Genomic DNA, 24,839 nt, shown 5'->3' with positions numbered 1-24,839 from the left:
GTAAACTTGGAATACACATTTACAACAGCTTGCACATTTTTTAATTACTTCAAGCTAGTACACAAGAACATTGATGATCTACAACTAATATTACCATTCTTATTTGAAACGTGTTGGCTAGGATAATACTATCTAAGATATGTAGAATCATGACATTTCTATTTTGATTTTGATATCAGCAAGAATATCAAGCGAGCTTGGGAGAGCGAGCTGATTTTCGAGCTTATGAAGTCCTTCTATAAAAATTATTCGATGCGATTATTCTGTTTATTGGCAATTTGTCATAACAGTATTTGGTTGGAAAAATAAAGTAAAATGAAATAGGTAGTAAAACTAATTTTACGCGTACAAATATATATATAACCTTGCAGTGACAAAAAGTTTTTACAATGAGAAAATCAAATAAGGCTTACTGATAAATCGTTTTTCTTTTCCTTCAAGATGTCGGATTATAACATAAAAAAGAAGATGTGGTATGATTGCCAATTAGAAAACTCTCTACAAGAGACCAAATGACACAGAAATTAACAACTATAAGTCACCGTACGGCCTTCAACAATGAGCAAAGCGAAAACTGTAAGTCAGCTATAACAGGTCCCGAAATGACAATGTTAAACAATTCAAACCAGAAGTTCTTCCTGTCAGGAAACTTTTTCAGCATCTATCGCATAAAATGTCTCTTCTTCATTTGAAATAAACTCACATAATCTTTCATCTTAAATTGAATCATTTGTTTAAAAGGAATCCTCGAATATGGACAACTAATTATACGGGGGGATCTGGAAGTTCTTGGATGAGCAAACTTAACTGCTATGGTACTGAGGATGATATAGCATCGTGTTCGTTTCCTGGATGGGATAAAGGTGGCTGCCTGTCATCCCAATATGTTAACGTTGGTTGCGGTAAGCAAACTATGGAAGAGGGGCGAAAGATACCAGTCGGACAGTCAAACTCATAAATCGAAAATAAACTGACATCGCCATGGACTAAAATTAAAATGACGAACAGACAAATAATAGTACACATGACACAACATAGAAAACTTAAGACTAAGCAACACGAATCCATTTGAACAGACACATATTTGTTGCAATGTTTTGTATGTTAACTGCATAAGTAATTACTTATTTATAACATATGTCCTATTTGTCAATTCTATGGATATACGTTCGGTAGGTAAATTCATTTTAAGAACTCTCACGTTTAGAATACTTGCAAGATGTAAATGGAATGCATATATCAGTTTCATATAAACAATCATTTGTCTCGGACAAATTCGAAAATCCGAGCCGATCAACTGTTTCTAAAAGAATAATGACCAATGGGAATATTACTTTACATAGATAATTGCATTGTAATATATAAATGAACATAACATCCGAATTTCAAGGAAAATTCAAAACACGAGGTCCCTTATCAAATGACAAACTCAAACATGTCAAGAGCTAAAGCACTTCAAACTAATGGAAAATCACTGTCATATTCAGGCGTAATGTTAAATATAAAATCATCAATGGTATCATTGCAAATTCGAATGCGATTCCAGACGATTGATGTCCATCTTAGCCCATAGTGATTTAAGTGTTGACGAAAAGTTCCTCTTATATACTTAAACACGCATTTCGTCTACCCAAACACTAAATCTCAAGTATCATTTAGCTAGATGTTAACAACGTTGCATTTCATCGAGAAAACGTAAAAAATACCGAGTGACGTGAACAGATAATGGAATTAAATGGTAAAAAATCTTATGAATACAGTAACTATTTCCTGTAATCTCATTGTAAAAAGGACGAAAGATACTAGAGGGATAGTCAAACTCATAGATAAACAAACTGACAATGACATGGCTAAAAAAATAAAGACAAACTGACAAATAATTGTACAAAAGACACAACATAGAAAACTAAAGACTAAGCAACACGTAATTACAGACACAAACCAGACTTTTATTGTGCAGGTCATTTTTGTGTTCTTCGTTGATATCTATGGTAGTATTTTTAAATAATATAAACTTTGTTTTTTTTAAACCCCTTTTGAAAGATTGAAAACACAAATGATGAAATATGATTAAACTACAAACATAGTACAAGTAAAATAATGCACTTGTTCTCAGGAATCGGAGTGCGACTAGTAGGTGGTTCTGTTCCTAACGAAGGAAGAGTTGAGGTGTATCATCAGGAACAATGGGGCACCATGTGTAATGATGGATTTACTGTGAATGATGCTCGGGTCATCTGTAGAATGCTTGGTTTCGAAACAAAGTTTGTACACTTTTTATATCCTTATACTTACGAAAAAATACAAAGAAAAAAAAATAGCAACGGCAATATCAACCAAACTATTATCAATTCAAAATTATGTTTAAATACATTTACAATATCAAATTCACTCCTGTAAGAATTCAATGGGTCAGCGACTGACAATAGGGTATCTCCAAGCATTCTTTGCCAAATATTGTATGTTATAATTATGTAGTAAAAATGACATAGCTTGAATCAACTTTAAATTTTTACAGTCATTATACGAAATAGACTACCTTATTAAAAGCTTTTGCTATCTAGACTTTGACTGGTACAATATTGATAGCTTCAAACATATCGCATACGTTAATTGAACCAACCGTGCATTGGATCCCTCATGTTTCTTTACTGTCTTCTTAAGTTTTTTAGAGCAAATACTATGTATGACACTCTTTTTTGCATTCTGCTAGCTACCAGGTGTTGTCTCATTGGTTTTCCTTAAAAGGTGATATCGTTATCCTTAAAATTTATCACCGCTTTTGCCGACTTTGACTACATCCAATTGTACACCTCTGAATAATTAAATGCGAGACGCATGGGAAACAACATATTCAAAAGTTATTTATATCTATCTATATATATATCATAGCATGTTATAATGGGATATTATATATCTCCTAAGCTTTATTGTGCAGGAACGGATATCTGTCTGTATATTTTTAATTTACTTTGTTCGTATTTTCCTCCCTGCTTTGATTTTGTGATTTCCAATTCAGTTTTATTGTTTTGTTTTTAGCAGATCACATGATGATGTTATCAAAACTGCAGAATAGAGATCGCCGCTGACAATCATCTACAATAATATGCTATTGGAAATCCTTAACTTTTCGATTATCTAGTTGTCAAATGCTCTGCATATTCATGATATTGTGACATCGTGGAAGTATTTATATGTTTGGGTTACATAAAATGTTCAAAGTTAATGTCAGTGTATCATATTGATAAATTTGTGTTTAGTTTTTTGACATAATAGAACCCACGTAAACTGATTTCATAATTGATATGGATATCTTACATACTTTTATACAGTAATGTGACGATTAGCCCTACGTCCTATTATGGTACTAGTACTTTAAAAATAATGATGGATGATATCAGATGTACAGGACAAGAAACTCATATTGCGGCTTGCAACTTTTCTGGATGGGGACAACATAACTGTCAACATAGTAAAGATGTTGGTATTGCATGTGGTAAATATTTACACTAGTACTTTAATACTATATTTTATCAAAATGATATATTCAGAAGGTACTGACATCTTTGTTACATTCAACTGAATCATTTTCTGTTTATATAATCATTTAGTAAACTTGAAAAGCATTATACGTTCTTTCTAGTTTACTTGAAATGTATAACTAGAATATGTGACAATTTAGTCCTGGTATCTATGATGAGTTTATTTTCACTTATGGTGAAGTTAAACGTTCAGGCAATTGTTGTATAAAAAAACCTAAACTTTATCAATTACATTGGAAAGGAGCCTTTTTTGAATTTGGATATATTCTACTCACTATGGATGACTATGTACATATGTTTTTAGAGAATATGATTGTTTTTCTGTCTGGTTGTGTGATATCTTATAGCTTTAGTAGGTAATATTTACGTTTTATAATATATTAAAACACGATTTGAAAGGTATATACGTCTACAAATGTATCAGTACTAGTATATACAATATTTTTAAATACATCTCCTCTTATTGTAGGACGAACTCCCTTGAGGCTTGTTAATGGAACCCGCATATCTTCAGGACGACTAGAAATTTACCACAATAATATGTGGGGAACAGTTTGTAATAAAAATTTCGATGAGAAAGATGCCGCTGTTGTTTGTAGAAGTATGGGCTTTAATGCAAAGTAAGTATCTTTTATTTGTTGACATTTGTTGACTTTTTTGACGATCTTTTTTGTTGCCGTCTTTCTTATATTAATTTGCAGGTTTGTTCGACTGTTTCAGTCAATCGTGTTATGTGGCTGTGATGTATGTTTACACAGTTGTTGGTGCTTTATCCCAATTATTGTCAAATATACTGATCATGTCATTAAATGTAAGTAAAGCTCTACGAATTATTTAGTAAAATATATATTGACAACGAAGATGAAGAAGCAATTATTTATTCTTGGATCAACAAAAAGCATTTATATTGTTTCGAGTGGGACCGGATAGATTTTGTACTGAAGACATTTGAATTACGTGAAAATTTCGACCCTGGATAAAAATTCTATTATATAATGCTACTTCGTTATTTGAAACCAGTGTATTTGTATCAAGATACTTTTCGATTGCCTGCTCAGCTATGCAAGGCTATCCAAAAGCAATTCTTTTGTATATCATAACGGCTGAACCAATGGTATGTGCAATTAAGAGTTACATACAATATAAGATTTACAATTACCAGGAGAGGGACGGAAATTTAAAGAAAATGAATTCAACGCACTATGTTACGAGTTCAAACTTGTTAATACAATTTATCCTTCAAATATTTGTTTTGTTTAATTCAGATTGCCTTTCATCAAGACACCTGATTACTGCATAACATAGTGTTCATATTTCTTTATCATCATAGATTTCCTTATGTATTGCCAAAACCATATTTTGCTCCGGGCAATGGATTAATTTTACTGGAGAACGTCGACTGTGAGGGTACAGAGGATGACATAGCATCTTGTGCTTCTAATGGATGGGGACATTCAGATTGCAGTCACGATCAGGACGTCTCGCTTTTATGTGGTTTGTACATAAACTGCAAGGTTGCTAATCGTCGTATTTGACTAAATTCATTAATATAGACATTACTGCTTTTATTTATCCATGTGACTGATATTTTAGTGCCATAACGAGTCACGAATATTCTTTCGATTCGTACTAATTGTTATTGTGTTTAAATGGTAAACTATTTTGGCAATAAAGTGAAGTTAAAATGTTTATAACGCAAAAGAAACAGTCGACCAATGCTGTATGCTTTTATACTAATTTTTGATCCAGTTAAAATTTAATAAAATCAAGAGACATACTTCTATTCGAACACCGAAATGGTGGTATAATTGATATAACTGATTAGATATTGACAATTCAACTCAATCGATATGTACACCTTAGTTATAACAACAACAATACGACTTACAAAAGAGGTTATCCTGAGCAATCATAAAGTCTGGTCTGTGTTGTTTTTGGCATTCAACCAGATATGAGGATGTTCCCTTTGTACTGGATACCACAATTACATAAGTGACCTTATCACCAGATAAGTACTCATTGAGTAACTCATTGGGAGCTATAAACTGCAAAGTATTCCAGGGCACATGATTTACCCTCTGTTTTATAAAAGACAAATCTACCGCAAAGTAACAGCGCTTTATTATCAATCCTTAACTAACGCCTTGAACACTTATCGAAGGCTTTTGGAGGGTTCGGAGCTGTTTTTTTATATACTGTTTTTCCAGCTAATTTTTCAATTCGTCATGTTTTGTAGTTTTGTATTTCGACAAGTTATTGGCATAGATGATGTGTTGGATAACCCTTTCTATTTCGTAATCTTTGGAGTCTTCGTCGATATTTTTGAATAAATTTTAGGAATATGAATACAAAGATAAATATCTAAAGGCAAATAAAAATAACAGCAAAAACCATATTTGTGCTTTATCATTCTGGTTTCTGAGGATCATGTTTTGTTAAAAAATTATGAAAGTTTACACATTAAGTGCTTTTTTAGATTCATTTGCCAAACTTGTGGGAGGGCCAGATAGTTCAAGTGGACGTGTAGAATTATTACATAATGGTCAATGGGGTACAATATGTGATGATGGATTTGATGTTCCTGATGCTGCTGTACTTTGTACAATGTTAGGGTATAATAACTCGTAAGTTTTATTTACAAGGTAGGATTTATCTGAACAAGTATACATTATAAATTATCCAGGGTAAATTGTATTGCTGAAGTTCGGCTTCGAGTGCGGATTTTTCATGCTGTGTTAACGACCCACTCGTTACCTTCAGATTTTTTGAACTCTTTGGTAGGGTTGTCCTTTTGACAAATGTCACACATGCCCGTTTCCATCATTAATTTTCCCTGTAAGTGTAAATATCTAACAACAAAATTCGTCAAGTATGTTAGGCATACAATTTGGTAATCCAGACGCGCGTTTTGTTCACATACGACTCATCATTGGTGCTCGAATCAAAACAATTGGAAAGCCGACTGCAAAAAATTGAAAAGCACTTAAAGTCAAATTTTAACGTTTCTGGTGCCCAATACGTACGACAATCTTTAGTAGTAAAGTTATTTTCTGAAAATATTAAAAATTACTGCCATGGAAAGGTACTAGTAACATTCAGTTGCATGCAACAAAATAGGATCGTTATTCTTACAGTTTAGATATAAATTTCAGTATCTAATATAAATTCGTACTAAGAATTTCAGTGAAGTAAAGACGATGATAACATTAAAATACAATATGAGGCTACTTTCGTAAATCAATTATATTTTTAGGTGCTATCATAAATTTGAAAGCAAATATCTGTCATTTCATGTCGATTTTTGATTATTGTATATATGTATGCACTCTTAAATAACTTAAAACGTATATTTCAAATTTGTTTGTCTTAGAAATCCACAAGTACTTCTTGCACCTAACTTTGCTTACGGAAGCGGTCCAATATTTCTGAAGAATATTGATTGCAGAGGCAGTGAAAGTGATATTGAGGAATGTTCTCACTCAAAATGGGGAGTCACAGATTGTAAACATGCTGAGGATGTTGGAATTGATTGTTGTAGGTTCTATTACATTTCTATTATAATCAAACAATTGGTTTTTTTTTATTGAATCTTATAATGTCAATATTTTTTACGTATAATCTCACAAACATGTTTAACCCCGCCGCATTTTTGCGCCTGTCCCAAGTCAGGAGCCTCTGACCTTTGTAAGTCTTGTATTATTTTAATTTTAGTTTCTTGTGTACAATTTGGAAATTAGTATGGCGTTCATTATCACTGGACTAGTATATATTTGTTTAGGGGCCAGCTGAAGGACGCCTCCGGGTGCGGGAATTTCTCGCTACATTGAAGACCTGTTGGTGACCCTCTGCTGTTGTTGTTTTTTATTTGGTCGGGTTGTTGTCTCTTTGACACATTCCCCATTTCCATTCTCAATTTTATTGCTCAGTCTATGACAAATTATATACAGATATGAGAAGATGTGGTAAGAGTGCCAATGAGACAACTCTCCATACAAGTCATAATTTGTAAAGTTAAAAATAAACCGTATAAATCAAAGTACGGCCTTCAACATGGATTCTTGTCTCAAGTCAAGTCAAGGTCGTTAAAAACTTCCATTTGTTTGTTCTTTTCTCAAACCGAACTTCAAGCTACATAAGACCCACAAATAACTTACCATTCAGACAGGTAAACCAACGGCACAATTTAAATAAAAACGAGAAAAACCGATGAACCACATCAACGAATGACAACCACTGAACAACATGTTCCAGGGGCAAACGAACGAAGCGAGGTTAATGTTTTGACAGGTACTAACTATTACCCTTACCCTAAACAACAGATATATATCACAACATAGAAAGATACACACTAAGATATAGTTTGAATGGCAGGTAAAACAGCATTAAACTACATAATACATGTATCGAAATATATGGAATAAAAACATGCAATATAAGAGGAAACTTGAATTACACAGAACTGAATAAGAAAACAATTCAACAATCAGCGTTTGTTTAAATTGGGTGGATTAATAAATATTGTGTGAAAATATTTTTAAGCAACGGATGTAAGGTTGGTTGGTGGAAGTGGACCGTTTGAAGGCAGAGTTGAAGTTTTCCACAATGGTGAATGGGGAACTGTGTGTTCCAATGGGTTTGATTCGACAGATGCAGGTGTTTTCTGTAAGATGTTGGGTTACAAACATATGTGAGTAAAACCTAAATGATGTAATTAAAGGCAAGACAAAAACCACGATCAAAGGTCACTCAAAATGTGTCATTTTTTTCATAAAATTATTTAGTACTATAAATATAGTACCAATTCACATGCAAGCACGATAACAAGAAAATTGAGGTTGCATTTTGTAACCAAATAATTATTGAACAACACACAAATAAAGCAAAAACAAATACCATGAATTTCATATAAAAATTATAATAAAGGTTCAAGTAAATTTGATGTGAACATCTGAATTATATAGGATATACACTCTTGTTGCCACAACACCCACACGATTGATAAACATGGGAGTATATTTCATATAGTGACTTGTTAAGAAAGGTATAACCAGCCCGGTAGTCAGATACAGATAGTTTTGTTATCAGATTTTGCTGTTATAAAATGTTATAAAATATTTTAAATTAAGGAATGTATCTCCTTCATGCAAGCTCTGATTCCTTGTCTGTCATTTGATATACGTTTTGTACCTTTTTTTTTTATTATCGCTCTTCATCTTTTTGAAAATAAGCTTTTGATTTTTAAAATATTTTGGCCTCTTGCATCACTGAAGAGACATGTTTTGTCGAAATGCGCATCTGATACAGAACAATTGGTACCATTAATGGTATTTTTGTTAACTTTACGTAAACACGATTCTATTTTCACACAGATTTTTAAAAAAAATACAAAAATTCAGTACAAAATTTAAAAAGAATATATCACGCCTTGTTCAAAATATAAAATTAGGTAATTGATGTTAAACAAATACCAGGCGCAATGATTACAAAACAGAAGTATGAAAAGAATATTGGCAATATGTAAACAAAGCAAAAAAAAAATGAATTCAAAAGATACTTCCTAACAAGTTTATCATCAAAAGGATTCATACTTTTACAACAAAACTATAAAATAATTTTAGTAAAAGTAATGAAAAGTTTTGATGTTAAAAATGTTTGTTCATAACAAATTTGATTGCATCGGAAACATGTGCGCATCAACCTAATAGACCAATTTAAATGACATATTATCCAGAATCTCAAAAACATTATCGAAATATGAAAGAAAAAATCGTACAAGTGCATCATATACATTTTTTATGACAACGAATACATGTTTATAGATATGCAAAGGTACTTTTAATGTATTGGCCATTATTAGATATATTGGTCATGCCCCTTTTAAATTTTTTATTTGGTAGACCTTGTTTAGATTATGAAAAATATATGCAAATGTTTTAACAAGAAAGAAAATGGCCAAGACATTCCACATATGAGTATTTCCAAATCGGCCTTAACTGAATCCTTCCAAATATTTGTATTTAAACAATTAACTTCATAAGGATACATACATGTACATTGTGGCTGGATAAACAATAGTAGCCGAAGAAAAATATCTACAACAATCAGAATTTGGATAACGTATATTCCTTGAAAATTTAATGCACTAGACCCTATTATATACATATTGTTTTGTTGATTCTTTCCAATTTAACAATGTTTAAAAATGACTGCTTCTATATATAGACACTATTCTTCTATTTGAGATCAAATATCTTGTACGAAGCGGACCATATCATTTTATATCATATTTCATAAACTAAGAAAAAAGTTACTTGAACACTTTCAATGATTAAGATTTGATATTGCAATAAATCATTCTTTTATAGTAATCCAGTAGTTATTCCAATATCAAAATTTAAATTTGGATTTGGATCAATTTGGATGGATAATCTTATGTGCAGTGGAAAGGAAATTGATATAGCACTTTGTAAATTTAATGGATGGGATCATTCTGGAAATTGCACTCATTCACAAGATGTTGCAATTTCATGTGGTAAGCATTTAAGTATTTCCATAGTAGTTTATTTTCACAAATCAAATCATCCCCAATTTTGGAAGGGGCGCGTTTCGCAATCCTTAGTATGCAATATATCGTTTTGTACTGATTGTTTGTTGTTTTGGCCGTGGTTTTTTGTGTCTTTATTGGAACAATAGGGTTCTCCAATAATTATTTAAATATAAGCAACAGTCTACTTGCCCAAACTGATATTTTCCCAACACCGTCATATCATGTATGTCAGTTATTCATCATTTTTGGTGCATTATTGATCATGTGAAATCGATACAAAAAATAAGCACTACAAACATTACCAGACGTGTTTATGCCCCATTAACGAAAGAAGAGGAGCATTATTTTTTCTGGTCTGTGCGTCCGTCCGTTCGTTCGTGCGTCTGTCCGTTCGTCCATCAATGCGTCCGTCTGTCCCGCTTCATGTTGTAGTTTTTTGACGAAGCTGAAGTTCAATCAACTTGAAACTAGCTTAGTACACGTATTGCTTATAATATGATCTTTCTGATTTTAAAACCTAATTAGACTTTTGACCCCAATTTCACGGTCCACTGCAAATAGAAATAAAAGTGGGAGTTTCATGTTAAAGTTTTTGGTCAAGGTATTTTTGATGAAGTTGAAGTCCAATGAACTTGACACTTAGTATAAGATCTTCATCTTTTATATAAGCTTTGGATTTCAAATATTTTGGCCACGAGCATCACTGAAGAGACATGTATTGTCGAAATGCGCATCTGGTGCAAGAAAATTGGTACCGTTAATTTTATTAGTATAAATGTTCCCTATGGTATGATCTTTCTAATTTTAATGCAAAATTAGAATATTTAGCCAATTTTACGGTCCATTGAACATGAAAAATGATAGTGCGCGTGGGGCATGAGTGTACTTTGGACACATTCTTGTTTAACTTTTGTGTTTGAATGTCAATTAGTTATTTTTTGCCTCTCTTTTATGAATAGTATCAAAAAGACGATGAATGTCTTTTTTTAATGTTATTTTACTCATTTCAAATATTATTATGTATGAACCATACGATTATCATCTTATTCTTTTTAATTTTATTCAATATTACACATTTCAACAATAATTGTTGATATGCATGCTTCTTATAGTTTCGTCTATGGGACACGTCGTTTTGAATATAGTGAATTAACATATAAACATTTAAAAGTTTCGATCACTGATGTAATTAAATCAGCTCTGGTTCATCATACATATAAAAATGTAAAAATAGGTTGGTTCCATTTAGACATGTTAAATTTCGATTTTGACTATTTTCTTTTTTCAATGTCGTTTTAGCGCTATGGAATATAGTTCAAAACTATGATCAAACCCGATTGTTTTCAATTATCTTGTTCAATGAAATGTATTTTTTTTTATATATAGAATATGAGATAAATACCCCTTTCAGTGAGACTACGCGGATCAAACGAACTCTAAAGCGTCCATGTCATAATATTTTTATCAAAGATATTTGAAATATGTGTGCATTATAATTTTATCAGATAACCCCAGGTCATTAGGAAATGATTGAAATGTCTTTGTGTTCTTATGTATTATCGTTAAAACATGAGCTTCGATTTACGAAATGTTTTTAAAAAATAATGAATTTAAATTTTGAAGGTAATCATATCAAAGTCCGTTTAAATGGTGGTCGAGGTGCCTATGAGGGACGATTAGAAATATCAGACGGTATTTCCTGGTTACCTGTATGCAGAAATAGTTTCACAATGGATTCTGCTAAAGTAGTTTGCAAACATTTCGGATACCCTGTGAGGTATTATGAATCTTTGATAAGTGGGCATTGGATAAGTTATACGAAACGTTTTTGTTTAGTATATCCTTTGATATTTTACGAAACTATGATATTTTTATTTGCCGTTTTAGGCCGAGAAAGGTTCACAAATGTTAAAACGAACATAAACAATAATTTAGGAACAATAAAATGTTATTAAAGTTATGTCGTTTCTTTAATACATCCTACACAAATATATATCTATAGAATTAAATTTGGTATTATAAAATAACGAGATGTGGTATGAATGACCACGAGAAAAATATCAATCAGAGTCTAAATGATGTTGATTTAAGTAACAATATGTCACATTTAAGAATGATATAAAACCTATGTTGTCAACTATAAAAGGTTCTGATATAAAAAAAAAACAACCAACAAACTAATGTGATACCTTCCAAGGAAAAGAGAAAAAAACCAAGCAATGCCAAAACCATTTCTGTTCTTACAACCCCAAATAAAGTTCTTAATTTTTCGTTTCAAACAGAAATATACAAAACAATAAAAATACAAATTATTTATTTCACATCATAAAATTTGATTATAGTATTAATTGAAATCTTTTTCAGTGACAATGACCCGTCAATTGTTGCCTCTAGCGAGTTTACCAATAACGCATCAAGTGATACTTATACTGTACATTGTACTGGTGGTGAGATAGATGTTGCAATATGTGCCATCAACGTCACAAACCCTGCGTGCTCTTCTGGAGATTTCGTTGGCATCAGATGTCGTATGTATCAATACCTTGCTCTAACATTAATTGTCTCCTAACCAGAAATAGCATAAGGCCTTTAAAATTATCAATACACATAATTTAAATAAAAACCGTTGAAATATTTTAAAACGTTAATTTATAATTTACAATTTCAAATATTTGTGAAGTATATAAGTTGTACTGGTTGTCATATATATAATTTATATGGTAATATTATAGATTGGAAAATGAAATAATGTTTTGTACAATAAATTATTAAAGGGTTACAGTGAAATGAAAAATCTATTAATCGCCTAAAAAGTTTTATATTAAATAATTGAAAAAAAAATTCAATGCCGACTTTCCATTTTTAATCGTGATGATTACCAAAGAGTTCCGTAGGTCATATATGATTATTTTTCTAGGTCTGTTTGATTATAATGATAAAAATATGTTAAAAAAAGATTTAATCATCGTTTTACCTGTATTTTGATTATATTTTGAGTGAAAACAATAAAGTAATATTCTAAAATGCATTTGCATTCAATTTGTTTTAAATTAAATCTTTTTTCGAAAAAAAACCATAAACTTTGGAAAAAAAAGGTGTTAAAAAGGGGAGGCAACTAATTTTTTGGTCACAAACTATTTATGACCTAATGTAAGGTAATTGGTGTAAATTAACAATGTGTTTGACACCTAAGCTGTCAAGTGAAGCCATGCACTAAATGGGTCACTTAATTGGACAGTTTACACAGCTAGCTGAACTTTCTGTTCATGACAGAATTACGAATATACCGGTAATCAAAGGCAGAAAATGACGAGATTTTCGCCATTAAAACGGCAGGGCGCTCGAGAAACCTCAATAAAAAAGGCAAGGGCATACATTAACTAGAGCAGGCGCTGCTCCCTGCCCAAACTGTGTACCTAGAACACTGCAAGGTTTGCATGAGTACGATCCGAATGAAATAAAATAGTGACTTCTAAGCCAATAGTATTTGATGTAATCTTGATGAAACTAAACAAAAACTTCCTGTTAATTGGGAAATGCCAGTTTACAATAAAGCTTTAAAAAGTGTTTGAAACAAAACAAACAATACCTTTTGAACATTTTTTAAGTCAGCATAATGATCCTTTAACGAATTTTGAATTTAGACATAATATACAAAAAAAGATGTGGTATGATTGCCAATGAGACAACTATCCACAAAAGACCAAAATAACACAGACATTAACAACTATAGGTCGCCGTACGGCCTTCAACAATGAGTAAAGCCCATACCGCATAGTGAGCTATAAAAGGCCCCGATAAGACAATGTAAAACAATTCAAACGAGAAAACTAAACAATCCTGCACACTAGAAGTATTATGATGATTCATGATATTTACAAAATAAGAACTATAGCATTACAGAATGACAATAAGATATACCACTATAGTCTTTGCAAGAAAAACCTCAATAATACCATTGACAACCTTAAACATTTTGAATTCAACATACATTTGTACCATAACAAAGAATTACACTTCATCTACTAATAGCTAGACAGAATTTTTTTTTTCTGATATGGCTGAAATTTATGTTTATGCAATTGTAGCAAGAACTGACATTCGTCTAATAAGTTCATCTTTGCCTTCATCTGGAAGAGTGGAATTGTATCATGGTGGCCGATGGGGTTCTGTCTGTGGTCACTCTTTTGACTCAAAGGCAGCAGAAGTAATGTGCCGCATGTTGGGATTTAAACCAGAGTATGTTGTTATATAATGCATCTATGTGTTAGTTGTTTATATTATGGGAAGTTTCATTTACGAATACATCACATCTTTTATTTACATTGTTTAAACACTGAGGCAGATTAAATAGACACTTGTCTTTAAATGTGACCGCATGTTTTCGTATAAATGTGCCTCCAAATATTTTATTATATATGTAATTGATGCTAAATATTTCAGCATACAAAGAGATAAACTAAAATAGCTGTTACTTTACTATAAAAAAGAATAATAGTTATGTTTTTAAGATATTCTTAAATCTTGAAAGTTTTACATTTTGTTTAATTAGAAGAGCACAGTTTTTCCGAAATAGCAAGTTTGGAAAATCGACGGGAGCACCGTTGATTGATAACGTAGTTTGCAGTGGCTTTGAAAATGACATAACTGCCTGCAGATTTACTTGGACATCAAGAGCATGTAATGATGATGCCAATATTGGATTAACTTGTGGTAAGTACATAATGGATATAAAGTATCTTGGAAATACATCAGGGACATTTTCACCTGTACAATAGAATTGCAATGTGCGTTTCCTTTCTAATTATCTTTAGATTAGTGTTTGAATGCCTTCCAATTTCCCAATTCAGTGTACTGAATGTACAAGTGTAATATTTCAAAAGTGTGATTATAAATCTGTTGTCCTTCAAAGCAATTAAATATTTTGTGATATACTAAATACTGGGGATTGGCAACTCTGATATGATATGGAGAGGCTATACCCAAAATTAAAATGCATAGTCACTTAATTATATTTATGATAAGGTAGGCAGACAATAAAATTGAGAATGTAAATGGGGAATGTGTCAAAGAGACAACAACCCGACCATAGAAAAAACAACAGCAGAAGATCACCAACAGATCCTCAATGTAGAGAGAAATTCCCGCACCCGGATGCGTCCCTTAGCTGGCCCCTAAACAAATATATACTTGTTCAGTGATAATGAACGCCATACTAATTTCCAAATTGTACACAAGAAACTAAATTAAATTAATACAAGACTAACAAAGGCCAGAGGCTCCTGACTTGGGACAAGACAAAAATGCGGCGGGGTTAAACCTGTTTATGAGATCTCAACCCTCCCCTTATACCTTCTACCAATGTAGAAAAGTAAACGCATAACAATACGCACATTTAAAATTCAGTTCAAGAGATGTCAGAAGATGTAACCAAAGAAAATAAACAAAATGACAATAATACATGAATAACAACAGATTACTAGCAGTTAACTGACATGCCAGCTCCAGACCAATTAAACTGATTGAAAGATTATGATTTCATCATATGCATATCAGGCACAATCCTTCCCGTTAGGGGTTTAGTATCATACATTCATGGTGTCATGCCAATAACTGTTTTTTGAATAAATGTGTTTAGTTCCGATGCAAAGACCCTATAAGTGAATCAATATTAACGCCAAAATAAGCAATCTTTAATGACCTGACAACAGTATCGTAACTATATCCCTTCTTAATAAGTCTATGTAAAGGTTTTGTTAGTTTCTGAGAAAAAAATTTGTTGTGAAATACCTTTATATTATAAGTATAAGAAGTCTGCATGTTGAGCTAAATTAACGAATGATGTCCTTATACCGATGATAAAATTTAGTAAATGTTTTGACTAGTTTGTGATATTGAAAACCCTGGTGTAATAATTTTTCAGTAATACATAAATTTCTCTCGTTAAAATCTAATACATTGTTACATACACGAAGGTTGAGATATATAAACACCGTAAGATGATGACAGGGCAACGTCACCATCTAAAAATGGATAATTAACGATAGGAAATGAAAAAAGTATTGATTTGAAAGAGCGAATGATATTCACCTGGACTAAACTTTTGAACATAACAATTGTGATTTGTTGTGTACATGTTGTGTACAAGATGAAAGTTTGTACAAATTATAATTTGTACAGGGTTTTTGTACAATTTATATAAGTGTTTTGACACATACTTTCTTGCACCAGGTGATACAGGTTTATCTTCTAAAATGTACTAGTTTAATGTTTTTCTCCTTATACCATATTCATGCCCATAAAAAGTCTTTTTGTGGTCTCATAATGTTTTTTTTTTTTGTATAAATGCTCAGTATTTGACTGTAAAATGAAGTTGTGAAAGTACGACAGAAATCTGTGAAACAAAAGACTGTGTTCTTGTATCATCCATTTGTAATAAGCACTTCATAAAACACTGATCACTTGTACAAAAAATCTGTACAAATTATAACTTGTACACACAACATGTATATCACCAGCTGTCTAGTAGTCAGCACTCTTGTTTTGACATGGACTATCATTTATAAGTTTATAATTATAAATCAACTGTTAACTAAACTATTTTTTCAAAATACTATTAAAAGCTTGGCATATTGTATAGTGACTCATCATTCATTCAAATAGTAACTACTCCTGTTCGACTTGTAAATGGAGCTGGGCCATGGGAAGGTCGAGTAGAAATACTGCAAAATGGTGATTGGAGTACACTGTGTGACGACTCATTCGGCGTTGCTGAAGCATCTGTAATTTGTAAAATGCTTGGATTTAAGGAGCTGTAAGTTAGAAAAATTAAAGAAAGTAATATTTGTGTAGTTTATTCGTATTTTCAACATTGCCATATAAGCGGGACGTTTAGCTACTCATTAAAGCAGGTGCAACCCATCTCTTTCTTAAATTTCTTGTATATGATTGTTTTTAACAGTCCGTTTATATGTATGTTTGAGTTTGATTCTATTGTTCCGTTATTTTCCTTTAATTATTGATGTTTTTCACTCTGTTTCAGTTTGTTTTGTCAAATTATGACTATTGAACAGCTATACACTATTGTTTAAAGGTCGATTCAATTATCGACAAGAAAGTTTCGTTCTTATTTGTACACACACAGATTATTTCATATTCTCTGTTCAGATCTTTTGTCTAAAAACGGATTTCAATGACGGGATAGCAAAGCAACAAGACACTACGCTGTCGACGCACTTGGTCACGCTCAATACGGAGTTCATGTGATTCCCTTAAAGTTTATTATACATGTAATTACTAACTATATAGTAGATTACTACTTTTGCGTCTGACTTGCTTAGACAGAGCTATGAATCAATCAAATTAAGGTCATCACTCAAGAAATTTTACGGTCGCCATCATGACTTGATTGGCCATTATGACACAAGTGTGTCAGAAATCATATCTGATATTCTTCCTCAGTCATAATAACCTTTCATCATTACCGCACTGAACAAAGAAATAACATGACAGGTGTTGTATACGGTGCAGGAAATGCAGAGGACCTGATTTCACTATCGATTTTTAGTGGAGTTCGTGTTGTTTCTTATTTATTATTTATAGCTGTTGATGTAAATGTCCTTTGGTGTTGTGAGTCTTTGTTTACTCCTTGATTTTGATTGTTATTGTCTTGCGAATATAGATAGTTCTGATATCGAATGAAACCTCTTTAATTGTCCCACATATTAATGTATTTTATTCGTAGAATATATGGAGGAAATACAAACCATGATCGCTGTTTGATGCCTTAATTTTGTGTTAACATACCTTTTGTGACCAATTCATTTATGTTTGGCATAGAAAATAGTAAAACTTATCATTCCTTAAAGAAAAACTAGAAATACTGTTATAGCCGGACGATAGAGAATACATTAAAAAAACAAACTAAATTTTGAAAATGCTGCTATAACCTGTTATTCATTTTCACTCCCAATGTCTATCAGGTAGCTAAAATTATATATTAAGGGCTACGGCTTTTGTATACAGCTCATACTAGTATTTAGAGTTATTGAATTCATATGTAATATAGAAATGATAAATAAATGATGGATACTTTATATATACTAACAATATTATGAAATTATACATGAAGATACCCTAAGGTTTATGTACTAAAAAGTAAAATCATAAAAATACTGAACTCAGAGGAAAATCAATTCGGAAAGTCTATAATTACATGGCAAAATCAAATAACAAAACGCATCAAAAACGAATGGACAAGAACTGTAATATGTGCAAAATATATGTAATAGTGAAGACGTACGTCATCAAGATGTGCTACATTGTTGTTGAATAAAAACAAAATATAAGGACACATATTAAAAAATGTATTAGTTGATAGTCATTTTATTCATTTGTTTAACGTTTCAATTCTTGAAGAACATTATAGTTCTTCAATTAAATGTTAAGGTACAAAATTTATTGTTGCTACGATTCGAAGGTGTAACAATTTAATATAGCCTTACTTATAATTGCTAAACCATAAATATTTTATTAAACACATCTATAAGTTGTTTATGACTTAACCTTTAATCGGTGCCCTAAAACAATTTGACTGACGAAAAGTCAGATTTTATGAAAACATATTAATATAAGATACATAACTTATTATTTCGTATATAATTCAGATATACTAGTCCACGAGCAAAATTGTCGTCACTGTTTGGACCAAGCAATGCACCTGCAAGGCTTAGCATGATGTCATGTTCTGGAACAGAACTGGACATTTACGCATGTATTAAAGGAGTTTGGGCCACAAACACATGCAGCAGTTCACAAGAAGCTGGTGTAGATTGTAGTATGTTATATATATATATATATATATATATATATATATATATATATATTCTTATTGTATAATGCCTTAAAATACCTAATATAAAAATGATAAGATGTTGTTCAATCGCTAATGAGACAAATTTCAACTAGAGACCAAATGAAGTATATTGTCCAGTTTACACAATTATTTAACAATCTTATCCAAACAACATGACTTGAACCCTGTTAACCAGAATGTATAAAGATAATAAAGAAATGAAACCGCTTTCAAACGACATAAAACATAAAAATATACACGTAACATTGGTGGTTTTTATAACAAAAGGAGATCCAAAATACCAGCGAGAAATGTTCTCGTGATACATGTACATGTGGATATTTGTATATAAGTCGGTTTTTGGTTATGTTTTGTTAATTTGCTATAGTTAATGTTTTTTGTTTGTTTGTTAGAGAGGGTGCTTAAGTGGGAGTTATGATTTATTGTCATTTTGAACATATCAAAGAATGCTCTAAAATATTTGAGTTTTTAGAGGAATCAAATCTACGGTTGACTGGAGGAAGTCATAATATGGAGGGAAGAGTAGAACTTCTAGTAAATGGTATGTGGTCTGCTATATGCGATGACGATTGGGATAACATTGAAGCAACTGTAGTGTGCAAAACTCTTGCTGGATTTCCTTTCGACAGGTAAATGAACTAGAACGATTTTACGTATACGCTTTACTCATGATTGCCAAAAAGTAGCATACACATCTGAAATTGGTAACTTTAATGCAATTATTTATTCTAACAATTTCCCCACTCTATATTTTTGGTTTTAGCCTAGGCGTAAGTCATGCCGAGTTACCTGTCCGATTACATACTGAAACAGTGGTAGCTGCTGTTCATACAGTTAGTTGCAGTAAGCTTCTCGTCACTATAAATAACAATTTCAAAGTGATAGTAGTTTGATAGTAGTTTGTAGTTTTTACAGCCAATATACAAATTCATATGTAGTAATAGAAATATTTATATAGGTGTTTGACCTGATATCTTAAAATTTATATTCGTAGGAGTGTTACTGGAAAAGCCTTTCGCAACAGCTTCTTTGGTCCCGGACACGGAAAAATTGCTTACTCTCGAGTTAAGTGTAATGGAACAGAAATTGATGTGATGCACTGTTCACTTAAAAAAGTCACTTATCCAACTTGTGATCATTCAAATGAAGCTGGAGTATCTTGTATCTGTAAGTCCTTTTCAACTCTGTTGACATCTTTAAAGCAAGTCTAAGTAAGCTCAAATTGGACTTCTTGGCAAGTACGTCGTCAACTTTATTTACGAATGTAAATTTTCGGGGTATAATAGCGTAAACCGATGTACATTTTGTATGAAGCACGGAAGCACGTCATTCTAAAAATGTGCGCACTGTCAACACTTTTACAACTCTATAAAATTACAAGAAGAGCATTCAATACTTATAATTACGTTTTTTTGTTAGGATCCCGAAAACATGATCCAGTTTTTCTTTTATCTTCCTGTGCATTTATATATAATTAATTATGGAAGCTTTTTTAATCATTTATGTTATGCCCTAGTCACACTAGACCACTATCGCACCCCGCTCACCGTGATCTAAAATAAGGTCGCGGTATGATTGGCATGAAAATGTTGATTTTCGTCGTTTTCGTGATCCTACTACGTCATCTAACGATTCTACAACGAGTCCGCTACGATTATACCACGTGTTCACCATGCGTAGTCTGCGACTCGACCTCACTACGATCTTACTACGCTCATCACGTTCTCGCTACGATCATACCACGAGTTATCCGATTGCGATACGATCTTACCAAGATTCTTCTACGATTATAGAACGCTTTTACCACGATCATTTTACGATCTTACCACGTTCTTATCGCCATCTAACTACGCTCTCAGCAATAACGCCAACATATAAATACTGTTCCATTCCTTCTTATTTTCATTAATACATAGAGATCCCTCAAGATCAAATGACGATATTTTATTGAACAATAGTGGGAATGATACAGATAGCTAGTATGAACGTAGTCATGTCTGGCGTGATAAGGATGGCATGACCATGCTAGAATCGTACTATGATCTTGAACAGCGCAGTATATATATGCTATAGTCGTAGTAGACGCGTTGAGGGGTCGCGAGGAGAACGTGATGTTCGTAGTGGGGTCGTGGTAACGTCGTTGTGAGATCGTAGCGCAACACTCCGATTAGAATCGCGCTTTCCCTACGCTCTCGATGGTACAGCGAACTTTGCGATCCTTTCATGACCTTACTGTGATCTCATTACGCTTCTACTACGATCTGATTTCGCCAGGACCGCATGTTTAAAGTTGTCCACAGTCATCACAACCGTACCACGATCTTACTACAATCTACACAATCGCATTACGAACGTCACAATTTGCTTTTTATTTCTGAAAGTCAGAAAAAAAATCACATTTAAGCCAAAAATCTTAATTGAAAACTCAAGATTAGTATGTAGGAGATGATCAAAACACATACTCAATACACATATTGATACAATCATTGGAAAGTAAATTGGCAAATATACAGAACTGCAAGGAAAATTTAAGTCTGAAAGTCCCGTATCAAACGGAAAAATCAAATGCTTAATCACACTAGACGAATGGAAATGGAAAACGACTGTCATATTCCGACTTGTGACAGGCATTTTCTTATTTAGAAAACTGTGATAAAAAACTGGCTTTATAGCTGACTAAAGTTTTCACAGGATTGATAGTCTCATAAAATTTCTTTATATTGACAACAACGTGTGAACAAAACATACAGTCGTGATATGTAATAATGTCCAAATTAAGGATACATCCGTCAACCTAGTGTTTAGGAACCTTTGATTTTGAATTTGACAAGTTAATCATCTGATTATTAGATTTGAATAAAGCTATAAGGAGAAGAGAAAGATAAAATCGTTGAACCGAGTCCCTCTCTACTATCAGTAAAGAAAGAAAATCATGCAATGGAAATAACAAAATAAATAAAAAATTGATTTTAGACCTTTTCCAAAATTTTACTCGTATACCTTTTAAAACAATACAATCTGATATAGACTTTATAAGAAAAAAACATATTTTGTATTTAAGTTTTCTGTTTTAGTTAACGAACAGGTAAAATTATCTGGTCCAAACAATATCACAGCCGGAACAGTGAGTGTTAATGTAAACGGAATCTGGGATACACTTTGTGATACTGAATTTGGAAATGAAGAAGCACGAGTTATCTGCAGAGAACTAGGTTTCTGGTATGTTAAAATCAGTTATTGTTGGTGAATGGAAAAAGCTAGATAATATTGCATTTATGGAACTTAAATTTATTTTGCAAGACTAAGAAAGCAATTTGTATTCTTTCACTCAACCTATAATTTTGTTTAGTTGTTTTGCCACTCAGTCTTTAGTTTTACTTCTTTGCAGAAAAGGGTAGATCCAAATATAACGGAATAAATATGGTTCGCATCAACCATTCTCTTGAATTGATGTTTCTCAATCTTTATATGATGTCGTGGATTTATATATTGGAAAATTGTAGTTTCATGTAAAGCACTGCATAAATTGAACCCTACCTGACGGTTTCGGTCAACGTATAGTTTAGCTAGTGACCCAAAAAGTTCGTGTCGGTTTCTAATAGAAATGCAAAAAATGTGTATTATTATATGACTAAGCTCATTGTGTAAATCTTTGTCAGATAATTTTGATTAAACATGTGTTTTATAGAAACATCATTTAACTGTACTGTAATGATAATCATATACGTTGCGAAATATCTTTGATTACGCAGTATTTATTTGTTTACAGTTCTACTGACACAAATCAATAAAACAACACGTTATAAATAACATGCATAACGTTCTCGCTACGGCCATACCACGACTTATCCGATTGCAATACGATCTTAAAACGGTTGATGATGACTGGTACAAACTATTATTCATGATTTATATGTATTGAATAAAAATTTCAATTGTCAGCTAATATTATATATAATATTCTTTCAAGATGCGACGATAGAAACAGAGTAACTATGATTCAGGAACTGTTGGAAGGAACATCTATTAAAAGCTTGATTTGTACAAATTTTATTCATTGTAGGTCGTCAACTGCACGTTCGTTTTCAAATTCATGGTTTGGGACCGGAAACGGAACTTCACAGGACTTAAGACCACAATGTGCAGGAATCGAAACTAAAATAGCCTTTTGCCCATTAGGCAAAACATGGAACGAGCAAGCATGTTCTCATGCCCATGATGCTGGTATACAATGCACTACTACTTCAATGGGTAAATAGTTTTGTGACAAAACATTTTCTTTTCATAGTGGCATTCAAGAAAAAGTAACCAACTATCTCTAAAGAAATCCTTTTCTTCTGGTACTAGAATTTGTTGAATTATGTTAAAAACAGCAATCAAACGTTTCCTTTTCAGATCTGTCAAATATTAGGCTTATTGATGGTAAATACCCTGGCATGGGCAAAGTGGAGGTAAAATACAATAAGCGATGGGGATCTTTTTGCTGGAAGCGATGGAACGAGCAAAACACAAAGGTGCTGTGTAGAATGCTGAGATACAGGTAAAGAGATTACATTCTGGTCCTTCGGTTTCAATTCAATCATAACGCATCTTCTTTTTTAAATTGGCAATAGCTATAAGATATATAAAGAAATTAAATTATGACTTGTTTTTGTTCAATCATCAATCATGTCAATTTTGTCAAAATAAGCTTAAAAACATTGACGATGAATTATTCACCTGCAAGTGAATGTCAGCATTGAAAATGAAACAAAGGTAAATCAATTGATTATCTGGTTCGGTCAACAAAATATCATTCGTAAACAGGTAAAACGATGATCAACTTATATTTTAATCTATAAAATGAAATTAAACGGACCTAGAAAAATCCAATTGCACAATAAAATTTCTATTTATATTACATATATGTTTTTATTGTTTATATGGTCATCAGAGGTCAACTCGATAGTTAATTCGATGACTTCTAGACTAAATTACACAAAAAGCGAGGCAACATATAATTAAGCCCATGCCCTGTAATTGTTTTTTTTAAATACTTTTTATATTAATTTTTATGAATGTTTTATATTGTTATTAATCAGATATCAGAAGTTTGAGTCAAATCGGTGAATACGAAATTGACAGCTTGTACCCATTGAAAGAAAACTCACAGTTTTTTTCTCCTAAGACTAGTTGTGCAAAAATTTCTACGCATCGAGCGTGAGGTAAAAGAAACATGTTTCGGCAAGTTACTTACTAGTTATGGTATCTAAGCCAAGCGTTGACAGCATAAAATTACAAAAGATGATAAAACATATAAGGGAGGATAAAATCATTCTGACCGAGTCAATGATTTCCATTTGGCAGCTTATTTTGACCAAGCAATACTTATCTGTTTTGTTTGATGTTAGTAGAAACAAATATTATAAATTTTAGTAGAACCAAATGTTTATACAATGTTATGCAGTCAGTTACATGTTGGTCTCTTTTTAAAATCATTGTTTAGACTGTACAGGTATTATCTTTTTTCATAAACCGTCTTCATTCTCAATATTTTATTTATGAACTGTTCCCGGTATTGCAAACTTTCTTTCTTTCAAAAAATCTTGAGGAAAATAACAATTTCTATGTAAATATGAACACGATGCCAAAAAAAAAATACAGTTCCTGTCCATTTTTTTTAAAAGATGGTTTTTACATGGTTTCCTCAATCAAAACAGTCCTGGAGTTGAAGTCATAAAACTTTGCTCTGACAGTGCTTAGAGAACAAAATTCATGCTTGAAATATTAAATCCAGTATTTTGATTGGTTGATTTTGGAGTCTGAGTTCAAAACAATGTCTCGAACGTTTTATGACGTCAAGGCCAGGTGTATATTCGTCGCGTTGGAAAAAGTT

General features: G+C 32.2%; 1 protein-coding gene across 1 annotated transcript in view; it reads left to right on the top strand.

The window, feature by feature from the left end:
• LOC143080385 (scavenger receptor cysteine-rich domain-containing protein DMBT1-like) overlaps positions 1–24,839 on the top strand; it is a 90,492-nt gene that overhangs the window by 45,398 nt on the left and 20,255 nt on the right. The window contains exons 24-43 of the mRNA XM_076256212.1: positions 742–902; positions 2,117–2,264; positions 3,333–3,496; positions 4,012–4,162; positions 4,873–5,036; positions 6,019–6,166; positions 6,913–7,076; positions 8,082–8,229; positions 9,908–10,074; positions 11,713–11,866; positions 12,454–12,617; positions 14,178–14,328; positions 14,642–14,802; positions 16,753–16,903; positions 18,756–18,925; positions 19,437–19,593; positions 19,959–20,131; positions 22,039–22,183; positions 23,028–23,215; positions 23,360–23,504. Of these exons, the coding sequence (XP_076112327.1) occupies positions 742–902; positions 2,117–2,264; positions 3,333–3,496; positions 4,012–4,162; positions 4,873–5,036; positions 6,019–6,166; positions 6,913–7,076; positions 8,082–8,229; positions 9,908–10,074; positions 11,713–11,866; positions 12,454–12,617; positions 14,178–14,328; positions 14,642–14,802; positions 16,753–16,903; positions 18,756–18,925; positions 19,437–19,593; positions 19,959–20,131; positions 22,039–22,183; positions 23,028–23,215; positions 23,360–23,504 (3,174 nt within the window). The remainder of the gene's footprint in view (positions 1–741; positions 903–2,116; positions 2,265–3,332; positions 3,497–4,011; positions 4,163–4,872; positions 5,037–6,018; positions 6,167–6,912; positions 7,077–8,081; positions 8,230–9,907; positions 10,075–11,712; positions 11,867–12,453; positions 12,618–14,177; positions 14,329–14,641; positions 14,803–16,752; positions 16,904–18,755; positions 18,926–19,436; positions 19,594–19,958; positions 20,132–22,038; positions 22,184–23,027; positions 23,216–23,359; positions 23,505–24,839) is intronic.

Source organism: Mytilus galloprovincialis, chromosome 6 (genome assembly GCF_965363235.1).
Source record: "Mytilus galloprovincialis chromosome 6, xbMytGall1.hap1.1, whole genome shotgun sequence".
Classification (NCBI taxonomy): domain Eukaryota; kingdom Metazoa; phylum Mollusca; class Bivalvia; order Mytilida; family Mytilidae; genus Mytilus; species Mytilus galloprovincialis.
Note: the sequence above shows the minus strand (reverse complement) of the source record. Positions and strands in the feature narration are given on the sequence as shown.